Source organism: Haliaeetus leucocephalus, unplaced genomic scaffold, assembly GCF_000737465.1.
Source record: "Haliaeetus leucocephalus isolate CR32 unplaced genomic scaffold, Haliaeetus_leucocephalus-4.0 Scaffold932, whole genome shotgun sequence".
Lineage (NCBI taxonomy): Eukaryota > Metazoa > Chordata > Aves > Accipitriformes > Accipitridae > Haliaeetus > Haliaeetus leucocephalus.
The window spans coordinates 9818916-9845577 of record NW_010973368.1 but is presented as its reverse complement, the minus strand read 5'-3'; the positions used below and the strand labels follow the sequence as shown (position 1 = coordinate 9845577).

Below are 26662 nucleotides of genomic sequence, written 5' to 3'. Positions count from 1 at the left end.
GCACGAGCCCATCTTCTGCTCCTCCACTCCCCTGTCAGGTCACCTTAGGAAAATATTTTACTCTAGTCCTTTAAGCTTAAAATCGAGTTGTCTGTTCAGATTTGTTGTGTTTCATTATGGAGTGTTCAGATAATCCCTCTTGCTTTAATAAAAAAAAAAAGAAAAAAAAAAAGAAAAAAAAGGTATTTTAAACTAGTCCAAAGGTATGGTCATGTATTACTGTAATAAGGATCATGGTTTTAAGTGTACTCCATTTTGGTTTCCACCATGAACATCTAATCCCTGTAACAATGTTGTATGTTTATTTAAAGTATATATATATATATATAAAAAAAATTAAATGTAAGATTTTTGCAGTAATTAAGATTTTTTTTAAATTTGAATATGAACTTTGAGTACTTTATTTCACACAAAAAAAATTAAAAATACTTTCCTGGAGTGTTAAGTTTCAGAATTCAAGACTATATTTGTCAAATTTTAAGTTTAAAATATGTAGCTAACATTGTTTTCTGATATTGACTGTAAATATTTGTAAAAAGAAATTCTTTTGTATATTTTTGTGAAAATGTAGTTCCCCAAAAGATAAAGAAGATTTAATAAAAAAGTGCATTTATGTTATGGCTCAACACTTTTCATTGTTATAATACCACTTAAACGTATTATGGTCACCTCCTGGGATTATTTTGTGCAAAGTAACTCACAGGAACTTTCTCAAATGAGATAATTACAGAGTATGCCCAGTAGCAGGTGTACTGGAACAAAAAAAAAAAAAAAAAAAGTTCTTCAGAAGGAGATTCAGAGAGGTACTTTCTAGCTTCCTGGTATAAAACGGAGACATCTGAAACCATTTATTTTCAAGTGAAGCAGTATTTAATTTCATAGGCTTCTGAATGGGAACACAATATCATTAATTGTTCTTGCTTATGAAGTGTTTTTGTTGCCTTGTCTTTGTTTTTTCAGCATTTGAGAAAGTATCATCAGGGGTATGATGACTATTACATGGAAAAAACGCTCAAAAGACAAACCATTTACTTGCTTTTTCCCTGTGAGTGTGTGAAGAGTTCAGTCGCTGTTTGCCAGGACATCAGTTCAGTTGTATGCATTGTACCAAACATTTCCCATATGATCTGACTACAAGAATAAGCTTTCTAAGTCCTTCTGATGACACACTTACTTACTTATTTCTTCAACACACCTAATCTTAAGCAAGAAACATTACCCAAACAGAACACAAAATGTGCTTTGAAAGTTTTTAATGGAATTTAAAGTAAAACTTCTCTTACACAGACATTTTCTTCTTACAGCGTAAAAAAAATGTAAAATTGCTCAAACTTACAAACTTGGAAAACTGGAGACACTTCAAGTATGCAATGTATATTAAAAGTTCAAAATGCATGATTTTTTCTAACATCCTGTGCCCCTGGCGGTTATCTTCCTTTCTACTACTGTCCAAAGGAGGCAAAGTTCAGTCTGAGGTTGTATCAGGATCATTCACTGAGGGGAAAGAGACAAACAATTCACTTTTACTTAGGTAACACTCCTGCCACTCTGTAAAGAGGATGTGAGAACTGATTTGCATCCTACCCCTGCAATGATTAAGACCGTTGCAGATGAGATTAGTTGGAGAGAAAGGCTCACATGATTTGACTATCTTTAAGACAGGCCAATGACTGCAGCTTTGGGAAGTTTGCTACTGGTTTATGAAGTCATGGACAGATGACCCGAGGGAGCTGTTCTGCCAGAAACACTCTGAGAAACATCTGAACATTTTGTGGAGAAGACAGCTTGGATGCAAGATAAAGCAATGGTAAAGAAAAGCTGATGTTGGATTTTCAGCTTTTTTCAAATAAAACTCAGTAAACACAACGCGTCCAGATCAGGATTCCAGCAACTCTGCCATACCCTAGCTGCAGGGCACTTGTTTTTTCAGGGTTTCATCACATTAGTTAATGTTTATACTACTAAAACCAAACAGTACAGAGTTCTCTTTAAAGATGCCTGTAACAGGTATCTTCATACAATCTTCATTGTTCATCACACACACACTACTCCTGTGAGTAAAATTACATTAGTGACATAAGTCACAACATACGTACACTCTAAACCTGAGAAAAATAAAATCTTTTAAAAAAAAGGGGGGGGGGGGGGGAAATGTATCTCACCTGGTTTGAGTTCGAGTCCATTTCAAGGCATGGCGTGGAGGTACAGCAATAGTTGGATGGTAAAAAGTGCAGTCTGGTCTTGTACACTGGGTATTAAATCTACAATGCTAAAAATGAAAGCATTTCAGAAGAGGCTGCTCCAAGCTGGCTACCTGAACTCCTGAACAAGCTAACCTAGAATGTGTTACATGCAGATTTGTATTCCTATATGACATATCCAATAGCTAATTGAATCAACAGCTTCATAGACTACTGCAGTCAGTTCAACCCAATGACAGAAGGAAATCCTTTTTCAAAAGCATTAATTATGAATTAGATGCTCCAAAACTGCCACTGCACTGACAGGTGGAAGTTCCTTTGCTTTTAAGGGTTTGCAGAGTTCAGTTTCAACTCATCTGTGGGCACAAGTTAGGAGCATGACAGCATTATCTGAAAGACAGAGGAAAAGCCAGATACTGGCTAACAGTATCTGGGAACAGAGTCTGGGGGACCCAGTGCATTTCAGCATTGTTAGGGCTTGAAAAAGCACTCAATTTACTGGCATAAGAATATACAGGGATGCGATTCTGTAGTATAGAAGTACCGGAGGTATAAACTCTTGTACTGTATAAATTACATTAATATACTCCAGGGTAACTGGGCAGTCTTTAATGTTCTTGTATATTGCAGCATATCTGAATGAAAAGTCAAGAGTCTGAAACATATTCCTTCCATATAGGCTACAAGATGTCCTCCCCCTCTGCTCCCAACATCCTGGTGGGGCAGGTTTTTGACAAGCGCTATGGCTGGCTGCATGTTTGAAACTCCCCAGAAGCATCTGGTAGAAAGATTATTTAAAAATACCATTTTCCAAATTCTTTAAGTCACTGCTATTGCACATTCTGTTTCTGAGCTAAAGTTATGATGTGAAAAAGTAAAAGCAAAAAGTGTGAAATGCTAGTGACATTTCCTGACCCAAAGTAACATATTTCAAGTGTCTTTCTAGAAACGAAGGGAAGAGATAGGAGATAATTCTTACTTTTGGGTGGTAAAATGGACATTCCATTTTCTTACAAGCAGGAAAAAACTTGCACAGCGGACTACTGGAGGATATAGATGGTGTGGGTAGTGGTGCTAAGAGTAGAAAAGAAAAGAACAGGAAGTGAGCCTGGATGAGAATAAATTGCTTTTTTAATATAGCTCCACGCAAACTTAAATATATCAATCCTTCTGCAAGAAATTATGTTTTACAATACACCAAAGTTCTGCAAGAAATGCAGGAAGCCTATCACAATGCACTATGTGGATCTCATCCTGGGATAAGAACAAGACTATCAGGTAATCGTTAGTCTTGATTCTTCACCATTTCAGGACAGAAGGTACCCTGGCCATGGCAATACTTCCAACAAATTAAGCAGAGGTTACAGTAGGCAGAGAAATTAAAAAGTTAAGTTTAGACAGCAGCAAGCCTGTTTAAGCTAACTGGGCTGAAAAGTGCTGGCTGTGCACTTTCCAGGAATACAGAGGAGCTGCTGGAAATGGTACAGGAGATAAGCTCATTGTACTCTGCCTTCTGGCAAAGTAACAACACTGCACGGTAATATGACTAAGGGCTAAACCACTTCCTGAGGAGCATGACTTCAGTGGAGTAAAGGCCCTCCACCTTGGCACTGTTCAAAGCCTCAGGAATACCAACCCGTAATCCAAAAACAGCTATTGCCTTCACTGGGTAACCTCATCATTACATAAAGTTAACTCCTACAGTGCCACTGAAAAAAAATGTTCATACAAAGACAGAAACAAGCTCTTGATACAACATGTATCCAATTTAAGAAACAAATTTGAGTAAAACTGCAATGCTAGCTAATCCCTCCAGAAGAAGGGACTACTTGTGCAAGTCACCACTTTGGCCTTACAGAGATTTCTTATGGACTCTTGCATGAGAGCATTAAGGGATTTTTCCGATAACAGTTTTTGCAGTAACACTGGATTATTGTTCTGCATCTAGCATTAAGAGTTGAAAGAAAATTAAGTCAAATCAAGCAAAAAATTATTTTTTCACCACTGTCAGTTTCTGCTTCTAAATACACTGTTCTCCCTTCAGCGCTTTTGTTTAAAGCTCAGAAAAACAAGAGATGCTCACCTGGTTTAGGAGATGGATGGGGGGTTCGTCGACTGGCATGAGTGTAAGGACAGTCTGGCTTAGTGCACTTTGCATCGTATTTACAGTTTGGATGGATGAACAAGCATTTATCAGCAAACTTGCAGTTAGGAAAAACTCTGAGGGAAAAGAAATTGAGTCATAAGCCCATACTCAGAGCAAAATCCCCAAGCAACTGTTGCACCTGAAAGCCAGAATATCACAGAAAGCCAGAACTACAAGAGGGCTTGCGCACCTGTGTTGGTTACTTCCAAAGCAGGACATGCGGGTGTAGTGTACTAGCTGTACACGAGCAGATCTATATTCAGTTTCCCTGTGGACACTCTTTACATGCATTAAATAACTGAACTGCCTCACACTCAGTGGAGTTTGGTAGCAAGCTACTTGTTGCAAGCTAAGACACATTATTCTTAGCATGCAGTGCAGAGCGGCAAAGGCACTGTGAATTCAGACCTTCACCCAGAGGGGCACAGAATTCCCTAAGTACGTGGTTCATTCACCGAAGAGAAAGTGTTATTTTGAATTTAGTTACCAGATTTTAAAAGCAAATTCAAATGTCTGAGTAAATGAAACTACCCAATCTGGTAACATTTATCTCAAAACAGAAATTGTTTTTCTAGACTGTTGCTGCTTGTGGAAGAGAAGTCAAAGGCACAGTGCACATTCAAGAGTTAACCTTTTTTTTCTGTCCTGGTTTCAGCTGGGATAGAGTTAATTTTCTTTCTAGTAGCTGCTATAGTGTTATGTTTTGGATTTAGTATGAGAAGAATGCTGGTAACACACTGATGTTTTTAGTATAAACACTACTTAGCAACAACTAAGTCAAGGATTTTTCAGCTTCTTATGCCCAGCCAGCGAGAAGGCTGGAGGGGCACAAGAAGTTGAGAGGGGACACAGCCAGGGGAGCTGACCCCAAGTGACCAAAGGAATATTTCCTACCGATGGACATCATGACTAGTATATAAACTGGGGGGAGTTGGCTGGGGGGAGGGAGAAATCGCTGCTCGGGAATTGACTGGGCATCGGTGGGTGAGTGGGGAGCAATTGCATTGTGCATCACTTGTTTTGTATATTCCAATTCTTTTGTTATTATTGTGGTCATATTATTGTTATTATCATAATCATCATTATTATTATTATTATTATTATTATTACGTTCTTCCTTTCTGTCCTATTAAACCCTTCTTATCTCAACCCACGAGTTTTACTTTTTTTTTCTGATTCTCTCCCCCATCCCACTGGGTGCGGGGAAGTGAGCAAGCAGCTGTGTGGTGCTTGGTTGCTGGCTGGGATTAAACCACAACGCTTTCAAATAAAAAAAATTTAAAAAAAAAATCACTGCATTACTATGTAACAGTACCCTAACATGTTCAAAAGCATTTTGACACCGAGCAGAAGAGTGCCTGTTGTTTTAAGACGACACCAATTCCCACATCTCTAAGCAACACAAAACCACCAGCCTGAATGCCGAACTAAGCTTTGTTCTGCATGAGCACATCTTTGACTCTACTTATTGAAAACATCACTGTATTCTGACACACAGTAGATGGGAGGAAAACAGAAGAAATTACAGTGTGATAATCTAGCTCCAATCCTACCCTAACAGACTTACGCTGCCCTGGAATATTTACTAACAGAAGGGAAATTTGTAGCACCAAAATAAAAATAAGATGTCAAGTGGATGAGCTTTGCACTACTCACTTGCAAGGTAGAGTGGGGTGATGGTACACACATTCATCTCCATTTTTACAGGCAGGCCAGTACTTGCAGCGCTCAAGCACCTTCTCCTGTTTTTGCAGCACATTTAACTGTTCCATGTCCACTAGGAAGGAAAGAAAAAAGAAAAAAAAACAAGCTGGGACCTTTATGATTCCATATGCAATTTGGCATACACAATACAGCACAACTGAAATTCACAATATTTCCTATTCTCTCTCTCCTTTTAACCCAGTTCTTGATAAGCCATTTATTAATCAAAGAAAGCCATGACAGCAAAAATTTATGTAAAATCATATTACCTGAAGAAAATTTCGAAAACTACAAAGTGAAAGAAGTCATAATATTGGACTGAGAGCTGCCTTTTGGTGACAAAAGATCAAACTTGTTACTGTTTAGAAGCAAAAGAAATTAATTTTCTTCACAAATCCAAATTGAGGTGTGAAAGTCAAACAGACCAGATCTTGATCAGACAAGACAAAGATTCTTCAACTGAACCTTAGTTACGACTGTTCTGCTGAGCCATGTGTTAATAATAGCTCTGCTTCCTTTCTCCAAGATATTTTTGGCTCCAGAAAATTTTTCAAGAGATAAAGTAAGAAATCAATTTTTACACTAATCAGATATGATTTATTAGTATGGGGGCACACAACAAAAAAGAACCACTTCTGTGTAATCAGCTCAAAAAGATACCAGATTCACTTCAGTTACCTGAACCCAGACTCCAATCCAGAAAGTATTTTAAGAAACTCCAAGCTGAAACATTCAATAACTTCACCACTCTTACATGAACCTGGGACTTTGACTTTCTCTTATTTAACATTATTTGTAAAACCTCATTCTGCAAATTCAGGCAATTAAGCATATACCTTCACTGTTGTCTTATTTTCCAAAATCTGCCTAAACCTTTGGCTTTTCAAAGCTTTCCAGGACTGCTGATAAACTATTCTTTATTTAGTTCAGAAAATTTAGGTGCTCTGCTACTATGGAAAATAAAGGTCTTTATTTTCATAAGAAAACTAAAAAGAAAAAGAAAAAAAAGAATCCAAGCATGACCTTAAGGCACATATTCAACAGGTCTATGACAAAACAATATCCTCTCTATTTTTGAACATCATGTCAGCATTCTAAACAATTCAAACATAGGCTTCAGCAAGCAATTTCCCATGTTATTCAAAAGGTATCCTGAATATACAAATCTTCAAGTCAAAATCATATACTGTTTAAGTTCTACTTTCAGAGATTCTAGCAACTTGACTCTACCAACACCTTATACTTAACAGGCTCCTTTTGATATCACAAATCTAGACAGAAGCATTAATACCACCTGACTTTTTTTTTTAAAGTTCAAGGCACAGCAAAATGTTCATCATAAAATCTCCTGCCCATCAGCATGGGGACAAATGATAATGGGTCAACCAGAAGTGCAGATTTCTGGCAATGAAGACAAACTACATATTCAAAAGAAAAACCCCAAATTTTACCAATGCTGAGATGTGTGGAGAATTACCTGTGTGCCGTATTGCTCTAGTTTACCAAGATAAAGGCTTCTAAAGATATGGCCCCACTGAACTACCACATTTCATTTGCCTGAAGAGTGTTCTAATTTGAAGAATAAATGCCATCACTTTGATTTCTTAAGAATGATATATCCAAGAGTTCTATCCACAATCAAACCACCACATTAATGTTAGATCCTGTTGGTAAGCATAATTACCATCACAGCCCTCTAGCTGCCTGGTTACAATTTGCATCTGCTGTGCCCGAAGGCCTTTTAATCCTTTGCCGGCACACATATTTTGGATAACTGGCTTTAATCCTTCAGTTATACACATATCTTCCTCTTCTTGATCAGAAAGGTATCCCGGTGGACTGGGCACACCATCCAGAGTCACGATGAACTTGGGACTAGCAGGTTTCTCTGGCTGTGCAAGCTGGTCTCTATCAAACAAAGAAATGTAGTAAAAATAGATTTTCTGACTCAAGAGGTTTGAGTAAAAATGAGCTGCACTAGTAACTAAAAGTAGTGCAAGCTAATCTATGGAGAGTCACGCAGTAACAAACCTTAATACTACTAATAATGTACTCCAGTTAAGTTTGCCTTCTAGTCTCCCTGAAGCACTAACAAGAAATACAGCTTTCAATGGCATACAGCAGAGAATTTGGCAGGTACATTTCAGTTTGTTGCATTCTGGTCAACAGACAGATCCGAAAGCTCATTTACAGACACAGTTAAATAAAGGAAAGTGATTAATCTTTTGAGGAATTTACAGTTTTGAGACAAAAAAAGTCAACATAAATAAAATTCTTGGAATCACGAACCTTTTAACACACAGAACAGGTGTCTCCTCAAAAATACTGAGCAGCACATTATGAAACAGTGGGTGTAAAAGCCTTTAGGGCTAGGAAGAGAGAATTGAAATACTGACACCAAGAACTTTGATGCTCAGCCTGATCGAAAGATCAGTCTAGCGTAGTATCCTGCATCTGACAGTAGTCAACGTGGATAAAAGAGGGAGTATAAAAACAGGGGGTGCATACATTTTCTCCAATCTGCCACCGTCTCACCCATTTCACCCAAGGGATTTCCTGAACAGCTTGTGATTCTAAATATTTGGAAAGACACTATGGCTTTGTCATCTTTGACAAGCAGTGATGGTATAAACTCTGCTTCTCTGTGAAATTAGGCTAAAAGCAACTACAGTGTGAAATGCCTTTAAGAAGAGAGAAAAACAACACATTAAAAACATCACTAGCCAGAACTTTCAGGTTCAAGGAGTCAGAAATTGACCTATTCACATGCAGAAATTTACCACTCTCCTGTAGCACAGTCACAGTTTTCAACTGTGGCATTGTGAGGTTATCCTTTTGGGTTTGTTTGTTCATTGTTGGTTTTATTTTTAATTAACACCGGTTGTTTAAAGCCACTCAAAGAAAGGAAATATTAGCAGTTTCTCAAACACAGCGGCCCGCAGTGATGAAGTACATCACATTGTTGGGTGGTTTTTAACTCTAACGGGTAAGATACATAAAACTATTTGGTAGCAGGAACTATCAAGGCCTTTAACAAGTTAAAAAATGACTGTACACTGGCCATTGTTCGTTTGGGGAAATGAAAAAACATCCACAACACATCATTTGAAGCTGACATGAACTTTAAACTTCTCTTGGCCAAACTCACCAGTAAGGAGCTTTAAATGACTTGTCCCACATGCCACTTAACTGTTTGTTGGCTTACAGGCACTGAGCTACCTGCATGCAGAATGTGCTGTTTTCCTTCTAGCACTGAGAGCTCAGGATCCACCATACTCAATATTGCGTTAAAAGACATTTCTTAAGATATTGTAATCTCAGGGTGAAACAGATGTAAAACTAAAGGCAATTTAAGCAAAATTATTACTTAACTAAGATTTCAGAAATCAGAACAGCTATGACAAAAAGAACAGTACTTTTCAGTTCCTTCTTCATCTTTCTTGCAAATCAAAGACATGCTCAAGCTACAGTTTGGAAATTATCTTCCATTTAGAAGGATTTCTGGCAGGTTTTTTTGTCCCTGCTTTTTTTCCTCTGCTATTCAATGTCAGTCCATTTTCCATGATGTCACAGATCCTGACTGGACTGACAAAGCACAAGTACAACTGAATGATTCCATCTACATCACAAACAAGCATTCTGACTAGTAACAGTCCTAAAAGTAATAACTTTTTACCGTGTCTGTATTAGACGTCCTGAGAGTACTCGTATTGCCTCTGTAGCCCTCTTTCCCAATTGCTGATTCTGCAGCACTATTTCCTCAGATAATTTGGGCTTCTTCAGGATAAATGACCTAGTATCTGTATGGACCATAGATTCTGCATCATAGTAATCTGAATTGGGAGAAAAATACATAGAAGAGAAAAATAAGGTTGTACTCTTAACTTATAGCACACTTTTTAATATCAATTTACATTGCTGATAAGCTGATTTTATTTTGTTTTCATTTCTAACTAGTAGCTTCCAAAAACATTTTTACTTCCTTGCTTATTCCACAGAAGTGTATCAGCAGGAGCCACAGGCCATATTAGGCCAGACCAGGAAGCTTCTGTTACTGTAACGGCTGTGCTGAAACAGCATTGAAGGGGGTCCACATACCCCCAAAATCTCTTACACTTTGAACACCTAGTGACATTACACTTTTATTCCTTAGAGATGTAGAAACTAGAAAACATTAGAAATCAGTATAATTAATTGAAAAGCAAGTTTTATTTTAACATTCACTGACCAGTAGTGTTCAATTTGAAAACCAGCAATTTTTATTTAGGAATAGAAGAACACAAGACTTAACCTTGAGTCACTTGCAAGGTATCTTCAATCACAGGATCAATCTGGAGCCGGGAAGAGAGCTCCTTTTGTTCAGCTCCTAAAAAAACCCAGTAATTAGAAGCATGTCAAAATGAAACTATAGATTAAAGACCCGAAGCATACTCTTCTAATGCCTCTGATTAAAAAACAAAACAAAACAAAACAACCCAAAAAGAAGCCATTCTCATTGTTATGAACCCCTTTCTCATTGTTTCAGAAACAGTAACAAGTTTTCTCCAGCCAGATGGCATGGCAAAATCTAAATACTGAAAGACTCTAGTCCTTCCCATAATCATTGCTCAGTGCAAATTAGGTCTGTGGGTACAGCAACTTATAAAGACCAAGTTCTTCCTCCTCATTTGTAGAGGTGTTGACTATTCAGAGAACACACACACAGGAAAGCAGCTAACTACAAGGGACTACTTTATAGTCTTCTTAAAAGAGGCGAAACAAATCAGAGTAGCACTGTTCTACATTTAACTTATGTTTTGAAAAAATTGTATTTGCTTTCTGTAGGTTTCCTAAGCAAGCTGTCATTTCCATTTCAATGGCAAAAGCAAAAATACTTAGCATAAATATTTTCTGTACATTAACTCAAAGACTGATAAAGCTTCTTACGTACTTTACAGATACAATTCCAACTATTTTATGTTGGCAGAAATATTCCAAATACATCTGTATGAGAAATAAGAGACTGAAAAAAATATGTTTTTTTTTTTAATAACGAATGTGTACCATTCCTTAACAATGACTGTGAGCTGATGTAACAAAGATCCTACTCAAACCAAATTTTACTCACCAAACTAAATATCTGAACACTTAGCAAGAGTAAACTAACTTCTTCTTACAGAAGTGTTTTTCCACTTATTTCTATGATTCCTTGTAGCTGCCATGCACACACACACACACACATACACTTTTTTGTAACAAAATCACATTGAAAAGATACTTTGATTGCCTTTATATGTTATGCCATTTTCCTCTGGGAGTTTCATAACAGAAGTAAAAACAAAGCTTACTGTTCACACAGTTATACTGGTATCAACTGTCCTGTAACAGCAAATACAGTACTCCAATATTTACACAAAAAAATAAAACATTTAAACTATCTGTGTGGTAACAACATGTCAGAAAGAATCGTTTAATACTTCATATGCTGCAAATGTAAAGTATCTTAACTCTCTCACATAAGCTTTATGACAGAATTACTCCTACAAGATATTAAGGAAAAAAATGCAAAGGATGGGGAAAAGAGACGTTATCCCAATATAAATGATATATTTGCTTACTGCATTTGCTTATGCAAAATTATTCTTCAGTGATATGCCTGAATGCTTTACCACCTTTCCTTACTGATTAATTTCTCTGAGGTTGTGTGTGTGTGTATTAAAAATTAAAAGCATTTCTTTTCTTTGCTCAGCCTGTTGTAAAATGACATTCCCTGGTATAAATTTTTAAAAACATTATCAGATGACCTTGAATTCCTTCAACTGTCTGCTCCTTTGGCTCTTCTACTTGAAGCTGAGAACTCAGAGCAGGCAGTCTGTTTTGCACATGGATTACTTCTAACTGGGATTCTTCTGGGCTAATTCGAGTTCTTGGTGCAACTGGAACAGTCTGTTTCTGTGGAACTTTAAAGAGACAATGGTAAAACATTTGCATATAACCCAATCACACAACAATATTATTTTTACATATAGTACTAAAATAACTCTCAAATTCCTACACACACACACACATAAAATCCCAAGGATCTGCCTCCACAAAAATCATCTTCAGCTACCTGCAAAATTCTTAGTGTGAAAGCACATTCGTGCATGTGCATAGAGCACTCTGTGAGTGGCACCTCTACTTGTAAGACAAAACAGCATGAGAAGAATTAGAGAGACATCAGCAAAGTATTCATTCATCTACTTCTACACATAATTAATTTGGTACTTTCTTATGGTATTGAAATCACTTTTCATTCCACCTTTCATATAAATAATCACAGATTATCAATGTGTACTTTTCATACCGTGCCAGCTACCCTATGCTAAGGTGCTTGCAAATAGAATATAAAACTCAATGACAGCAGAATCACAGAATCATAGAATCCCTTAGGCTGGAAAAGGCCTTTAAGATCATTGAGTCCAAAACCTAACACTGCCAAGCCCACCACTAAACCACATCCCTAAGCACCACACCTACACATCTTTTAAATACCTCCACGGATGGTGACTCCACCACTTCCCTGGGCAGCCTGTTCCAATGCTTGACAACCTTTTCAGTGAAGAAATTTTTCCTAATATCCAATCTAAACCTGCCCTGGTGCAACTTGAGGCCTTTTCGTCTCATCCTATTGCTTGTTACTTGGGAAAAGAGACCAACACCCACCTCACTACAACCTCCTTTCAGGTACTTGTAGGCCTCTTTTCAGGTAGTTGTAGCATGAAATTTGGGGATAGCAGGACAACAGGTTGACTTCTTTACTTGCCTTCTGCTAAGACTGTCAGAATTGGTTGTGAAAAGCTAAGCATATTCTTCCGTTGGCTGCGTATCACATCAGCACTCAACTTCTGACACATACAACTAAAAAGGTACCATACAGTACTGGATTTGTCATTTGCGATCTTACCATTTTGTTTTACCTATGTATTTCGAACTAGCTTATTACCACATTTCATTCAAAGTACTTAAAAAATACATGAAATACTACCTCTGAAGTGGAAGAGCCTGCATGATACTTCAGATAAAATTCACAAATCACGCCTGTATTACGCCACAAAGTGGTGCTTTTTGGTCTCTCCACTGAAATATTCTCATGTTGGTAAGCCAAACTACAAGATCACCACTATTAAAAATCAATAGTTTTAACTGATTTTAAAGTTTTCTGGCTATGTTCTATTTCCCTCCATATTACAGGAAAGAGCTTCCTGCATCACCCTGAAGCACTGTTCCCTGCGTTGCTGCTCTTTCCACCATAAACACTCCTTGCGGGATAACTGGCATCAGAACTTAGGAGCATCAGTGCTCCTATCTCTTAAACTGCTCATTCTGCCTACCATCTAGAATGAAGACAAGCTCTTAATGCTTGGGAAGCACTTACATTATTTGCTATTAATGAAGAAGCATAATTTTCCTTTAGAAGTTCATTTACTGTATGAAATATATTTTGTAAGTAGTCAAGCAATTCAATAGTTTACTAGAACTATTCTAACTTAATTTTTCTTCAATTCCAAGTTTGGCAATGACCTTTATTAGTCATCCATACAATTCATTCTGTTTTAAAACAAGCTCACTCTCTATCCCACTTCTAATATGCATAGACATCTCCAATTCAAGAGCCTTTGAACACAGAAAACTCCATACTCATCTCATGACTTTAGATCTACTTATCAGCACCTGCGCAACCTTGAAAATACAACAATAAGAAAACAGGGAAGAAGTTCACAATGACCATTTTGTAAATGTTAATGTAGAAGGAAGATACGTGTTTCTTAGTTAGGTTGCAGGTTTTGAGAGCAGGCAAGAGATTTTGGATAGCTTTCAGTCTTGCTCCAGATGGGATAAAAGTCATTACTTAGGTTGTATAGTGAATGCTTCTTCCCATGCAATGTGCAATGCTTCCTGCTGACAACACTAGATTTATTACCACACAATTAAATGAAAGAACATGAGATAACAGCTGGATTTGCCCTTCTTCAGCAGAAGTCTCTCCTAGCTAGGAGAACTCAATTCTTCCATACAGGCAACTGCTCAGTATCTGTATCAACTCAACTCAATACCTAAAACCACTGAACTAAAAATGCAGCCTCACTGTTTAAAGACAATATATGCTGATATATCAAGCAGTATGTTGCTTGTTATTTTGCACTTCTATTACCTATATCCAGTGCATTTTGATTTTTTGCTGTTGGCCTTTTTTCTCCTCCTCTCTCAGAAGGAAGGAAGAGAGTGCAGAAAGGGAAAAAAGAGCAACCAATTAGATCAAACAACCTGCCTAATACTGAACACTTTCTCCTTGGCAACTATTAACTTCAGAAAACTTCTGGCACTTCCATTTTGTCTCTATAAACTTTACAGACTTACTAGCTTGAACTCTCTCCTCTCTTGTTTATGCTTTCACAATTCATCATTGAAGATCAATGTAATGTTCCCAGGACTTAGAAAATCCCTTATGTGTATCACTGACATGAGCTATTTAACATTCTCTTTTATCTCTAAGCACTATCTTTAGCTTGGATTGATAAAACAGGGCTTAGAAGTATTACTGCTTAGCACAAACAAAAATAATGCTAATTACCAGTGGAATAATTGGTTGTTTTTGTAACTGACTCCTGTGCTTCAGAGATTGCTTTTAGTATTAGATTCTTATTGGCCTGTTTTGAAGGTGGCAATGAAGGTCTAAGGAAGATAGAAAAAATAATTAATTGTACATGAATTGCAACAGCAACTGCATCCTTATTAAACAGATATTTCAACAGGTTAACACAGTTATGCATAATACTGATAGAAAAAATAATCATCTAAAATCACTTCATCTATATTTGTTTTCAGCTTGTTCATCTGTTCTGAGTGGGTGGGGATCCACAAAATGCTTTCAAAAATGGAAGTCCAGAGGCATGATTTCACCTCTCAGTTTAAGTTGCTGTAAAACCATGCTGCATCTGAAAGGCACAAACTGTGCCATTCCTTTCCTCCCACCTCTGCCCCTCATTTGTTGCTACATTTGTGTTGACACTAGTAATTATCCAGCTGCCCCAGGGAGTAAGATCCAGCTGAAAACTGACTCTATCAAAAACACCTCAGTTGTAAAAAAAGTTTCTGTTTGTCTTTGAACATCAACAATAAGGAAGTTTAAATCAGATAAATGTGCTGTGGCACTGAAGATAATTTCAATAAAGTGTGTTAGCTTAAAACAAATCTTATAGAAACTAGCACTGCAGATCAGCAGAACCATCTCTTCCATAGTTTGCATGTTCTTCCTTTCATTGTTGAAAATCAGATACAAACCACCGATGTACTCTGACCGACACCTGACATTCAGACAGAATTAGGGAGCAGAAAAAAAGGAAAAACCTCTCAAGTCTTTTGAAATGTTAAAACCACCTTAAAGAACAAGTGATAATTGGTTTGAAAACTATTCCCAAAGTAAAAACAAAGCAATTAAAACTCCTGGAAAATTATTTCACCACATCAAATACCTGGTCTGAAACATGCCAACATTTATGTTCTTTTGCCAGATAGTGTAAAATTTCACATTCCATTGCAGCTTATGCACAATAATAAAAACAGGTTACAAAATCAGAGGAAAAAAAGTCATATAAACAGACATCTCACCCACAGAGTTGTGAGACAGACAAAATTCAGTGAGCCTTTTTTTTTTTTTTTACTGTCAATTTTCAAAACTGCAAACAGTTTTCCCTAACTTCCACTTTCAAAGTTTTTGTTCATTAAATTCATTCTGGAAACTACACAGAATCACTGAGATTTTAAAGTACCTTCTTTCTGGCTTTGCAGGTACAGATACACTGCTGGAGATACTTCCTGTTCGCAATCCATAGTCTTCCTCCTCCTCCTCATCTTCCCCATCATTACAGAACTTTTTCACTTTGACTACTGAGCTTACAACAGGCAACCGTCTCTTCCTGGAGCTTTCTTCCTACAATACAGCAGCCAAAACAACTCATTTAGCATAAAACATGTATTAATAAGCCAGCAAAGAAAATACTGCAATTCTACCTAGAGCCAGAAGATGGAGAACTTCCATTCCAGTCGCTTGAGTCTAGGGACTACTGTACTGTCTGCAGAAACAAGTGACAGAACTGGAGAACATGAAAATCAGACATATTTACATTGAAACATTTCATTAAAAATGTAACTGTAAATAACATTTAGAAATGGAGAAGAAAAAAAATCTAAGGTACAGACAATTTATCCAACACCTACAGAAAAAGTGTTTTCCGAAGAAATTCATACTACCTTTCAAGATGCACGTGTTGAAAGTCTGATACAGAAAAGTGAAATTAGAATGAATTACTTTCCCCTCTGCATCAACTCTAATTTCAGATTAGTGTAAGGATTAATTTCTAGCAAGCTGACGTATTCCAAAGAACACTAATAGCTATGCAGAGCCAGGATGTTCCAGTTCAGGCAGTGGAAGGTGTCTGTTCTGACACAGCCACTCACCACCACAGTACATGTGGCAGCGACAAATTTAAATGCTAGGCTGCATGAAAGCATAGGAGAAAGCACACATCAATAATTTCTGTAGGAACCACCACTCAGCACTGAACTACACAGGAGCACAATGAGGCACCTGGATGCCAGGTTTGTACACAGGACCCTTTAAACGATCCTATATCCTCCAAGGAGAAAGAAATATCCTAGAAGATGGACCTGGACTACACTGTTACAGAAGATTCATACAGTAAGAAAACCAATACCTAAAGAAATGATCTTTTTAAACTTAAAACTTCCCAAAGCACAAGAACTTTTCTAAGAAAAGGCAGAATACAGCAGAAGTCCACAGTTCCAAGAAATGCTCCTGAAATAGCCCTCTTCTGGACATTATTCATGAAAGAGTAATAGAAGAAAATTATCACAAGACTTCAACATTTCCAAGGAGAGATGTGACTGTCATCCATCAATGGCTTATGTACAGCCTTAAACAAATCACTATATTCTCATTCTCACTTCCCCATCTTAAAAAACAAAGACATCAGCACATGTCTTTGTAAAGCATTCTAGATTTCTGATTAAAATTCACTGTCCTTTATACAGCATTAGGTAAGTAGTAGCAAAGACAGAGAACTATATAAGCAGTAACAAACACAGACGCACTTGGAATACAAGGTATGTAAAATTCCTGCTTCGTTACGTTAACAGGCATAACAATCTTCATTCCTCTCACAAGGGGCTCTTAACTGCTTCATATGGATAGTCTTAAAACTATCAGCTAGGACGATCACGCTGCCTGGCTTAGTCCGGCCTCCAAAGTATGTAGGGCAGCAATCACCTTTTAGCTTGTCCTTGTACAACACCCATCCCAAAGACTTCTTAAAGGCCGTGGTTCCAAAGAGTATAATAATAATAATAATCCAAATAAGCAACATATCTGCGCTTTAGAGACCAATGTATATCTAGCGTAGGTATGAATAAACAGCATCCCAAAAATACTGATTTACGGAACTGTGTAAAGCTGGAGATTTACATAGCACTTACAGAAGATTATGCTGTTCCAATGATCTAGAGATCAAAATTATTATTTCTGATTCATCACGTGCATCATGATGTGCTAACTCATTAGTCCAACCCAATATGGCATGAAGATGTACAAGCTAATTAACTCTGAGATGCAGCAACCTGTCAGGTGATGATGTTAAGCTATGCAATCTCTTTTTATCAGTGGACCCAAAGAATGAAATCCCAAACCTACTGGTATCAGTGACAGAAGTCTTTCAATTTCTCTGAGGTCAAGATTTTACTGGAAGTGTACAAAGTCATTTAGGTTCCTAGCAAGTGTAAAATATTGCAATAGTTTAGATCGTACTAACCTCACTGCCTACTTTATCGGCACTAAGTTTGGAAGTGGGTCTGTAACTTTCTGCTAAGCTGCCAAATGCTTCTGGATTGCACAACTGGCCTGTTTCCAAAGACCTGCAGCTTTGTGTGTCTAACTGCCAGCTCCCCTGTAAGTTGCTCTGTTGCGACAATCTGTGCACATGTATATTGCCATCTGCACTCCTGCTAGCTGGTGGTCGGTATATTTCAGCAGAAGGACGAGAAGAACCGTAAGTTACAGTTACAATAGGTTTCTTCCGCGACAAAGGATTCTCCTGCACGAAGTTTAGGTCTTCATCAATTAGATCATCTGGTTCAGGTTTAATGTCAATTACAGCTTCAGAAGGTGACAATTCCCTCAAAGGCTTGACTGTAGATGTTAAGCGGGACGCAGGACCATCTTCACAAGACTGCCTGATAAAATAAGAAATTACCAACTATTAACTCATCTGAAAATAAAGTTCTGGAAAATGAGAACTGTCTTTTAAACAAAGCCAGCAGGGAAGAATCATTAAGGTATTGCTGTCTATACAAATCTAACACACTGATCACTATTTTTAGTTTGGTTAATTAATCTAAGCCCATCTGTTACTTAAAGAAATGGAACTAAATTCCTGATTTAATTTTTTATGCAACAAATTGTAGCAATGCTTTACTGTTCAAAACTACTTTGATCTTTCCAAGTATCCCTGCTCTTCAGAATGGCTACTACAGTCACACAACTACTAATGTCTGAACATGTGTTAGTAAGTAACCAGAAGCATTACCGTGAAGCGGTGTTCTTTTGTTCCTGTGAGCTAGTTGAAACTCTTGAGTCATTCCTTTCAGTCCGAGTGCTGGAAACTGCAAGAGGTGGCAAGACATCCTCACGCCTCCTCTCATCACTCACACATGAACTGCTTTTGCTGGAAGGAAGGTTGCTCTCAAAGATATTAGATTCTGAAGATTTTACACTAGTTGGTTCTGTGGAGACAGGTACCTTTAATTTTTACATCAAAGCACAGCAATACAGATTTTGCAGTAAATGCAACTAAGAAAATGCAAACAAGACATTGCACAGATCTGAAAACACAACAAGCTGAAAGCTGTTTCAGCTGAAAAGATCAGCAACAAAACACCCAGAAATAAATTCTGGACTTAGAAATAAATTCTTTATCTCAAAATATTAAGCAATTTCCTAAAGAGTCAGGACCCATAAATTGAAAATTAACAAAACAGTCAGCTCAGATCTTTTTTGAAGCTCATTAGACATGCAACACTACACAGAAAAGATAAACGTACTTTCACTCAAAATTAATCTTCTTACTTACCAGTAGTCACAGATCGCAGCTTATCCAAAACACCATGGAGCCTGAAATAGATGGGGGACAGGGAAGGAAGCAAAAGAGAAAAAGGAGAAATAAAAGAACTTTAACTTACATTCAGAATAATCATCTTTCAGAAACCAGCTGCCTTTCCCCCGCTACAAGCATCTCATTTATCTAAGACTTCACTTCCCATCAACTGCTGTATGTTTAACCTCAGAAGGGAGGCTTTAAGTATCTTGCCTCCAGTGACTCTTCATACATGCAGGTAGGGTATTCATCACATCATTTATTCTTGGCATTTAGTTGGTTTACATAATTAAAGCCAGTACTTTCCACTCTTTCACTACAATCTATGGTGTGAGTTAAATGTCTTCAAAAGGAGTGATTCAAAAAACCTGAGTTAGAAGTCTAAAGTATAGCTGAAAATTTTACTTCCTGTATGAAACTTTAATTACACAGCAGAGTTAAACATAATTCTAAATACAAATGTAAACAATATACAACTTGCAGCACTGAATGTACTCAGAATTCTTTCAGCATGCTTTGTATATACCAACAATATTCTTTTGGATGCATTGGTGAGCAAAAACATCTCAGCAAAGTAACGAATTTGCCGTTTGCCTGTGAAAAAGGCACCAAGCTGAAGCAATACAGAGTATCAAAAAACTACAAAATAATAAGGCTATTTAAAAATAAATACACATTACAGTGAGAAGAAAGAGGAGGAAAAAAAAAAGAAAAAAATCCCAACACTTAAATGCACATCCTACTTGGAATTCAAACCTGATCATGGGCATCTCCATAATTTAGACTGAGTATTAAAAAGGAGTTAAGGAACAAAAACATATTGAAAACTAGGAAAAGTAAGACTGCATGTGAGTATAAGGAAGGCTTATACTCATCTCCTTGTGAGTTTTTACTAGAACACTCTTAAAATTCGTCAGCTGAACTCTGCTGATGCATGTAAGTTTTCACACTGACCTCTGGATAACTGTGACCTGACACTCGGTTCAGAGTAAGAAGTGTTGGCCAACCAGCAGGATTGCCAGGTCTGCCACAGAATTGCTGTGAAACTTTTGCCAGATGACCCCTAATTACCAGCTACAGAGACAAACCAAGGAAGGCAGACCTTGTTGAGTATTGTATTTAGCCAGAGACCCAATGTTTAAGAATGTAAACATTCTGGGTCGCCTTTAGAAGAAATAAAAGCATATAAAACTCCCAACTACAATGCTATTTAACTTTTTTCCACGAGTCCTCTTACAGCTTATTGCATAGGTTTCATCATGTCTTCTTTTCCACGATTCTTTTAACCAATACCTACTTTGTTACCTGACAAGGCACTCTGACACTGATTTTGTATTTATAAGCAAATGTGGATACTGAATTGAGATTAAAAGACTCATTACATTTAGAATTTAAACAGGTGTCAAAACCAGCAGGAGGTATAATATCTACATATAGTTGATATCCAGTTCTAAATATATATTAAAAAAAAAATCTTGATCTCTCTTCCCTGCTGAAATTTGCTTTCTCTAAATATTTATTATTTCTTTCAGTAAAGTTTTAGTTTCATTTACAAAGCCATAAAAGTGTTTTCTGCTACATATTATTGCATTATTTCTGTGTATCAGGATTCAGTCAAAACCGTAGTACTGGAGTTAACCTCACCAACTTGTAAACCTCACTAATTTGTCTAACTGATTCCCAAAACTACTATGAGAAATACAACTGCATGACTTACTGATACAGTGAAACCCAAACATTTTGCCTAGGCAGGCCACAAGAGGGAACAAAGAACATAAATACCTTTTTTAAAAAAGGGGTGCATGCTTAATTGCACTCCTTTCTTGTATTTTTGACAAATGCAGGTAAAAAATTGAAAATTTTGAAAGCAAACTCAAATTATATCCATACAAGTAACAGTCACATGGAAATACATCAGTTTAAATAGTTAATACAGTGAATTGCAATAGGTGGAACTAATTTTCACTTTTTGTCAATGTTTATGGTTTCATAAATACCCAACTTCTAAAATGTTTCTCTCTGCTATTTAACAGCATAAAAGCTCCTAACCAAACGAAGGGGAACTTGACTAATCACACAGAAGAAATACTGGAAGTGACTGTAATCAGTCAGTATGAAAATTTCAAAGGAAGCAAACTGAAAAAGCAGAAAAAATGTAGTATTTCTCCAATCTATACAAAACAAAATAACGTTCCTTAAAACTATATTACGTTAGAGACTCAGAAATAAGATTAACTTGAAAAAATACATAACTCTGAAAGCAAGAAAAATCTCTGGACTCAAACATTTGTTTGGACACTCTGAAACATGGAGTTAATTAAAAGGTTTATAAGCCAAATTCAGTATTAGAAAATGCATGAGAAATATAATGGCTAAGGCTGTCATGCAGCATAGCATAAATTAATCCACACTGTCGGAAGTTTAGAAAGAGTTAATCTGTTGCTAATTTGTCCTGCTCACAATAATTCTGGGGTTCTACTTTTGTTTTGTACAGCTGCGTGGGGGTAATAAATAAACAGGCTGAGGTGGGAATACCTAAGCATTTGGTGCTAAGCCTTGTCAGAGACTGTACACAGAATTAGATCCACTGCTCATCTGTCCTGATATAGTAATTCCCATGCACAACAGCAATCTGAAGCACTATTAGCATAAAGGCAAAGAAGTTTGTCTTTGAAGAACTATTTTACATCTAACTACAGTGAATAACACTCTCATGCTCACAGTAGGCTTTGCAGAAATAATTTTTTTTAAGTCAACATATGGCCCTCACTTACCTGAGCATTTCACACTTCACTCAGAAATTTGACTAGACTTACGAGCAAACAAAAAACGTAAGCCCTCCAGTCCTTTGCCACTTACTTATCACTGCAATAGCCTAACTGTTGACAGACTAAAAATAATTTACTTGTTAGACCTGCAAAGTAAAAGTTTTGATTAATGTAAATTACACAATGGGAAAATAAGTAACTTCTTAAATTCTCCGGTTTCACTTATAGAAAGCAGTCCTGATTACTGATAAGAAGTGTGACAAGCAGCTTACAAACATACCAGACAGTAAACCTGACAGTATTGTTTCCAAGGAAAAGGGAAAGGTCTTCTGTCATCTGCTCCTGACTCTTCTTATTGGCCACCATAACCATAATATAATCAGGGAGCTCTTCATCTAACAGAAAGAGAAATATGTTGTTTTAAAGTATAATAAATCATAAAAGACATGGCAAACATCCTTAAACATGTAACTAGAATTTGTTTTCCTGTTCTACTATAAAGGCTCTGCAGGCAGAGGATTAGGTAAGCAAATTAACAAGATTTTCATTTCCTCTGATGTACAATACAAGTTTCAGCAATGAGTGAGGAATAAAAGATTGCAACTTCACAAGAGCATAAGCTGAAGATAAGATCAAAGTATTTAAAAAGTGAGTAAATAAAACACAAAAAGGACATGATAAAAGAAAGCCACTCTGCTGCCTATATCCTTTTACTTGAATACTAACAACCATCTACAATTTTCATCACTTCAAATATTGCCAAATATAGCACCTTATCCTTGTCAAATTTCCTTTAGTTACAAAGACCAAACAGATAAATATCCCTTTCTGATTTGTGCATTAAACAAGTCAAAACTGTATTAACTTCCAGATTTTCCGTCTAAAAACCAAACCAAAACAAAACAAAAGAACAGCAACCCTGAGAGTCTGATTCTTTTAACTCCCTAACTTATGCAATTTCATACACAGTGAGAAATGCATTCCCTTGCTGGACCGCTCAACACAGGTTACGCCTACTCATCAGAATGGACAGGAAGGTGCTCAGATTCTGACATTAATACATTAAGGGTTTGGGGAGTTTGGTATTCGGCTTTTTACTTTGGCTTAGCTCTGATCTACGCTGAAGGACTGAATGGTGCATTTGTTGCTCGAGGGCATTAGGTATGCTTCTTAGGCACATATTTCAATATAGTCAGTTTAATCTAATGCCTCATGCTCTCCATTACCACTCCATGACATACACATAACAACAGTAAGTGAAGATAGTTGGGAAAACCGCTTCAAATTGTGAATTTGAACCAGGGCACTAACATAGCTGTACTCATTTCATCAAGTTAAGTCTGTACAGAACATTAAAAAGACCTAAAAAATGAAAAATCTTAAACAGAAATCAAAATACAAATCAAAGGTATCTCCTTTCTTCTATGTCTTGCAAATAATTCATCTGTACCTTAGACTACAGAAATAACATTCATATATTGCACCTGCACTCCACCATCACTATTCAAGTGTTCCAACATAACACATTCCTAGCCTAAATAAACCCTAGGGGTTTTTTGGTGGTTGTTTGGTTTTTTTTTTAATATAAACTGCAAGTTGCACAGGATGGATGGATACCCACATCTAGGAACTTAGAATGAATTATTTTTTTTTGGCCAAGCTACTTTTAAACCTGATCAGCTCCTCAGGTGGTTCAACATATGATAAAGTAAAGAAGATGATACTTTAAGTATAGATCAAAACATAAGTTAGCACAATTACGTGTAGCAGTACAATAAGAGCAACAAAGAAAGAAACAAACCCTTCTCTCAGTGACTATGTTGGTTTATGCCAACTTAAATTGTATGCAAAACTACAGCCTTTTGAAAATTTTGATAGTCAATGACTATTCGACTACCTTTATTTTCCTTCACAGATATGAATTTTTCCTTTGTTAAGTTCTACACAACAAATAAGCTTCAATATGTCTTGTAGAAGACATTTCAAAAGATAAGAACTAGCAGTTACAGAATGAAACAAAAGCATGGTTGTTGCTCACAGAGGCTAGAATGAGGGAGAACCGATTTTTACCAGTTACCTGAAAGAAACAGAGAGTCTTTGAAAAACATTACTTGAAAAGTTGTCCAAAATACTCTAGTCAAGGAGAGAAACCTGACAAGTGACAGAAATATGGAAACAGTGGCCTAAAAACAAAAAAAAGAGGCCAAGGGAAGTCAGACTTGGTGATAAAGAATACAAAGTTATTTAAATAAGTTCAGCAGCTGACTAAGAAGTGCAGACATTATATGCTGGTCTTGGGAACTGCCTTCTGAATACAGGAAACAGAAAGACAAGAAAAACAGAGAAAGAATAATCAGCCATAGTTGGAATCAAAGAATTCTAGTATTTTATTACCATCTTGGTATTAGAGAAAAGAACGATTTTTTTCAGAAATGCAGGAAAAAGCAAACAAAAAATCAAGGACTGAGAAACTTGAAACCTGGAATGACAGTAAAAAAAACCAAAAATGAGTTGCTGAAGAAGACAACTTTTGAGATGGTGAAAAAAGACACCCTTATAATGAAAAAATTCTAATCACGGTTCCTTGGCACCTGCTGAGTTCAGAACATCAGCTCGTAGGTAACTCCCTTCTACGGAGTCAATACATTTTGATTCCATAAATACAGTGGCCCCTTTAAATAGGAAATAAGATGAATTCAAGATCAAACTACAAACTTTGAACTTGGTCCTGCAACTCATGGGATCTCTGAACTATGCTCTCAATTCCTTCACCTGAAATCCAAGTATCACAGACAACAAGGCAGTTGCAGGACTGAGGTATTCTGCTTCCAACAGAACACTGTGTTAAGTTACTAACTTTTACTGTTGTAAAAATCAGCTGCTCTTAAGTGCAATATCCATTTAACCCTGGATTCAGGAAAAAAAAAAAAACAAAAACCACAAAAAACCAGACATTCACACTGCTCATCACTCTCCCTCCTTGCAATCCAAAATAAAATCCCACCCTGCCTCTAAGATTCAGTTACATATGTTTCATCAACATTTGCTTAATGTGGCTCTTAGTTTTCCCCTTAACAGTCAAGCTCTTACATTTTGCATATTTGTCCTACGTGTTTCTGACATTGCCTTTCCACCTCCTAAAACAGCTTATCTCTGTCTTACAGTAATATCCTTTCACCTGATTTTGACAAATGTCTCACCCTGAATTCAAAAGGCTCTTGAAAAGATGCCTAAGACCGACTCCATCTCAGAGGGGTCACAGGTAACTGCTGCTGTATTTGCAAGGATCTTGCTTTATATAATGCTTCTCTTTGTGCTTCAGAGAAACTTCCTTAAATATTCACAGACCCATTGTTTGTTTTTCTTTCAAATCCCTTGCCACCATTTCTCCTTGAAAGGGGAGATGGTTAGCCTTCTTAGTTATTTCCTTTTAGTTCTTCATACACTGATGTCCACATACTGCCTCCTCTTACACTTTGACTATACATATTTTATGAAGTAAGTCTTTTTCTTTCATACTAGTCCAGCACTTCAGATAACTCATCTCATGCTTAAGGCTTCTGTATGGAGTAACACAAGTAATAACAAGTAAATAGGCTGTTTCATTAACTAGCTGGTTGTCTGCTACCTAACAACGAGCCTAGAGAAGATTGCTAAACACACAATAACACTTACCAACATAAGCCCCCAGCTCCTGCAACTTTCCTTTTATAGCACCCTAAAAAATAATGAAATAGCATTTAAGGGATGGAGCAACACAGTACTTCTAACTGCAAAAAAGGTGGGAGGCTTAGCAAAGTTTGTCCAATTAACTGTTTGACCAGGTTGGTTTAACATGCTATTTTTCCTATCCTCCACTGCTTGTGAGATGAACGTTGTAACAGCGAGGGACTGACAGCAGAATAGCAAGAACTACCAGGAATCTCACGCTCTCTACTGTATTTCCTATATACCAGTTCCTGGTGCTACCAGACAACCTCCAGGTCCCAGCTGTCCTTTTTTTAAGCAGAGACCACCCGGGCTCATAAGGTGCGAAGAAAACGAATCCCGGATGGTTTGATAAAAGGTCATTCCCTGCTCAGCAAGAAAAAACCAAACCTGCCAGGATTTTCAAGCTGTGGTTGCTGAGTGGGAGCAGCTGACAAGACCTGACGGTAACGGCGGCTTACACCAGAACGCCCGGCTGCGGCTGCTCCCTCTCCCGCGCGGCCCCCGGTACCGGGCCTGCGTCCCAGGTGGGCCGCTGCAGGGCGAGAACTCCAGCTCCGGGGCAGAGATGGCAGCTGCCCTCCGGGGTACAGCAGGACCCCGGCTCCGCTTCCCAAGACAACGGCTCTCCCGCTCGTGCCCCTCCCCGGGGAGCCCCGAGGCCGAAGGCCGCCCGCCGGCGGGAGCTCCCAGTAACCCCGGCTGGGGCTTCACCTCGCCGCTTCCTGCCGCCGGGGGAAGGGGGCTCGGCGGTGCAGGGCCCGCAGCGGCCCCGCCACCTCGGCGTCTGAGGGGAGGCCGGAGGGAGCCCGGCGCCCCAGCCACCGGCCGGGCCTGCCCCCCACGAGCGGCGTCGAGCCCCTGCCGCGGGCGGAGAGCGAGCGACCCGGCTGCTTCTCTCTCACCCGGATCTTGCGGCTGATCTCGGTGCCGATCTCCATGGTCGCG

At 37.8% G+C, this 26662-nt stretch overlaps 1 protein-coding gene across 5 annotated transcripts; it reads right to left on the bottom strand.

Annotated features, from left to right (window-relative positions):
• Window positions 1-1238: 1238 nt before the first annotated feature.
• ZC3H14 (zinc finger CCCH-type containing 14) lies at window positions 1239-26656 on the bottom strand. 5 transcript variants are annotated; one of them, XM_010583801.1, is made up of 17 exons: window positions 26620-26656; window positions 25682-25724; window positions 22287-22401; window positions 19215-19255; window positions 18672-18867; window positions 17898-18318; window positions 15843-16003; window positions 14645-14745; window positions 11835-11990; window positions 10343-10417; window positions 9728-9884; window positions 7736-7959; window positions 6004-6124; window positions 4285-4421; window positions 3181-3275; window positions 2163-2269; window positions 1239-1494 (listed from the first exon to the last, which is right to left on the bottom strand). In XM_010583801.1, exons 1-17 carry the CDS (start codon window positions 26653-26655, stop codon window positions 1488-1490), a joined length of 2193 nt encoding a protein of 730 aa, XP_010582103.1. In that variant the 5' UTR covers window position 26656; the 3' UTR covers window positions 1239-1487. The 5 variants fall into 5 exon arrangements, with proteins under 5 accessions (XP_010582103.1, XP_010582106.1, XP_010582104.1 ...); XM_010583804.1 differs by having other exon boundaries at window positions 18150-18318; XM_010583802.1 differs by lacking the exon at window positions 26620-26656 and adding an exon at window positions 26105-26181.
• Between the last annotated feature and the right edge of the window lie 6 nt (window positions 26657-26662).

What these genes read in the sequence shown, in the direction of transcription:
- ZC3H14 (XM_010583801.1), bottom strand. Translation starts at nt 26,655, where the DNA reads ATGGAGATCGGCACCGAGATCAGCCGCAAGATCCGG. An exon ending in ACTGTCAGGTTTACTGTCTG is followed by an intron (nt 19,256 to 22,286) that starts GTATGTTTGTAA and finishes CATCTATTTCAG; the next exon opens with GCTCCATGGTGTTTTGGATA. An exon ending in CCTGCAAAGCCAGAAAGAAG is followed by an intron (nt 14,746 to 15,842) that starts GTACTTTAAAAT and finishes TATCTTCCTTAG; the next exon opens with ACCTTCATTGCCACCTTCAA.